Here is a 2476-nt window from a genome sequence, read left to right on the forward strand (position 1 = left end):
ATAAAGCATTAGTATGTAGTTTTGTATGTATGGAAGCCTTTAGGAGACATTATTAAAATGTACATTTATACTTGAAAATCCACATTTTGTTCCATGTTCCATAGTACCATCATCATTTCTTAAAATGAATGTGTTAGTTGAGTTATAAATAAAATGCAATAATCCTATTAGCATTTTTAAATACTTATATTGGCGTTCTATGACAATAATGAAATGTACATTTAAAAAGCTGTTTAACTCTTAATGTTCTTAGGGTTCAACATTATAATGTTGAATCAATTTGAATATTAAAATGCAGTGTCATTAATGCAGCTTTTTTTTTTTTTTTTGCATAGAAAGAAATGGTCACGATTTGAAATGCAGTTTTCTAAGCATTGGTTAAGATTACATTTGAAAACGCAATCTCATAAAGCAATTTCAATTTAATTTACTATGGTCATAAAGGCCCATTTGAAAAGGAAATTGTATCTTTGCATTTTGTTTTCATCTACTTTAACAATGCATACCTATGTTGAAGATTATACTTTTGTGGAGTTTCCTTTTAATTTTCAAGTCTACATTATCATTTCAAGAAAGTCCCTTCCATAGTTTGTGGCCTAATTGGTTATTTCAACCCCTTGGGGTGCATCGTGTCTAGTATTCACATATGTGGAATTGCAAAGTTTAAAAGCTAAACACTTTTGAATTATTATTTGCCATTTGCCATTTTATTCGTCAATCAATTCTTCTTCTTGAGATGTGATGAATAGCTGAAGATACTGATTTCTCGTTGTCTTCTCCCCTCAGGCTTCACCATCACTGAATCTAGCTACAGTCAGGCCCATTTCTCCAGCGTCCAGCAGCTGCAGGACTCCAGCACCCTGGAGTCCCAGGCCCTGTCCTCCAGCTATCACCCCCCCCAACCTGCTCCACGTTTCCAGTGCTGAAGTGGTGAGTCCTGGGACTATACCCAATAAGCCCTTACACTCACCTGGACTTAGAAAGCTGATTAGTAGCTGAGCAGTACACAACTATTGATAAAGACATGTTGGACTTATTTGTTTGTATGCATGCTTCATTAGGACAAGAAGATGAATACCACTCTCATATATGTGGGTTAAGTACACTACTGGAGATGGGGATTAATTAGCCTAGCTTAGCATACAAACTTGCAACTGGGAAAAAGTGCACCCGGTTCTCTCAAATGATTAAAAAATACGCCTTAATAATGAAATACCCCCTGAAATGGTTTAATTGTTTCTCAATGTAATGTGCATTCATATTCTGGTTCACCTAGCTAAAACTGACCAAACTTATCAACTCCAACTTAATATATTTAATTTATATTTGAGTGTTGTATGTTTTGTAATAATGGACCAAGAGTCTCTTTTAAATAATAAGAGATGATGATGATTCTAAACTGCATACAGGGAGGATTTCCCAAAATGTTGAAATAACCCTTTGAAGACATATCTTAAGCAGACATGAGACAGTTGGAACTAATAATGCCTCCTAAATATATGTATTTCTGCAATAAGGTGATTTTGTTGATTTATCTTGTGAAATCTAGACAAATGGACTTCTTCAGCAGAGCACTCAGGATGAGCTTCAGCTGAGCACTGAAACACAGGACTACCAGGATGACAGCGAGGACAACAGCAAGAGAGCCTACAGGTTTACTTCTGACTTACTTCTTGCTAAAACCTCTTCACATTTCTACTCCCAACCTTTTGTAAAAGCAACAGTAAGGAGAAAAAGATAAAAAGAGATTCCTCTGCCATCTATGCCCACCTTCATTTCTCAACGGAACTGTTATCTTATTTGCTTACAGATTCTTTTAGAATACATATACATTACATTATTAAACTGCGATCCTTAGGTCTTAAGCCAGTGATATAATTGCTTTCACTACGCAATATGCATGATGTCTGCTTGCGTCTGATCGGAGCGTTGGTTTTTACATCCTCAGAAATGAACACTACAGATAATCACACATAATCTGTAGTGCATTATGGTGATGTGACAGGATCAGGGGTCAGTAGGCACATCATCAACGACAACAATGGGAGACATTTTGGAAGAAATGCTAATGCTAATCAAAAAAGCTGTTGACAGTAATGATAATAACATTTTATAATTTGACATAAGGATGTAAAATGTAAGCAAAGTTTGGGGGAATGGAATGTGGGCGGGCGCCGATAGTGTGTTTTCCCCACCAGTCACAGGATAAGGTACCTTATTAGGCATTTTATTTTTGTATCAATCCCCAGTTCACTGATGAGACATTTTTCGCAAAATAATACTTTATGTTTTTGTTTAAATCATGCAAAACTGGAAGTTATGCAAGGTACAAGTTTTCTGGTGTCATTCAGTGGAATCCTCCAGTAAGACATATTCATCCGCATTCTATGTGGACATTTCTGCTTAGGATTCCAGCTTTCATGTGAACCCCGTGGTTAAAAAAGCAAGCTTATGTCCAGCATTTACTGCGCCATTG

General features: G+C 36.3%; 2 protein-coding genes across 2 annotated transcripts in view; both read left to right on the top strand.

Moving 5' to 3' along the window:
- LOC139435397 (zinc finger protein 236-like) overlaps window positions 1-802 on the top strand; it is a 15459-nt gene extending 14657 nt beyond the window's left edge. Inside the window, exon 7 of the mRNA XM_071206046.1 lies at window positions 787-802. Within this exon, the coding sequence (XP_071062147.1) occupies window positions 787-802 (16 nt within the window). The remainder of the gene's footprint in view (window positions 1-786) is intronic.
- Window positions 803-1896: 1094 nt separating this feature from the next.
- Window positions 1897-2476, top strand: part of LOC117460632 (zinc finger protein 236-like) — a 64969-nt gene continuing 64389 nt past the window's right edge. The window contains exon 1 of the mRNA XM_071206047.1: window positions 1897-1928. Within this exon, the coding sequence (XP_071062148.1) occupies window positions 1897-1928 (32 nt within the window). The remainder of the gene's footprint in view (window positions 1929-2476) is intronic.

The sequence above is a fragment of the Pseudochaenichthys georgianus genome, chromosome 16 (assembly GCF_902827115.2).
Source record: "Pseudochaenichthys georgianus chromosome 16, fPseGeo1.2, whole genome shotgun sequence".
In the NCBI taxonomy this organism is placed as follows: Eukaryota; Metazoa; Chordata; class Actinopteri; order Perciformes; family Channichthyidae; genus Pseudochaenichthys; species Pseudochaenichthys georgianus.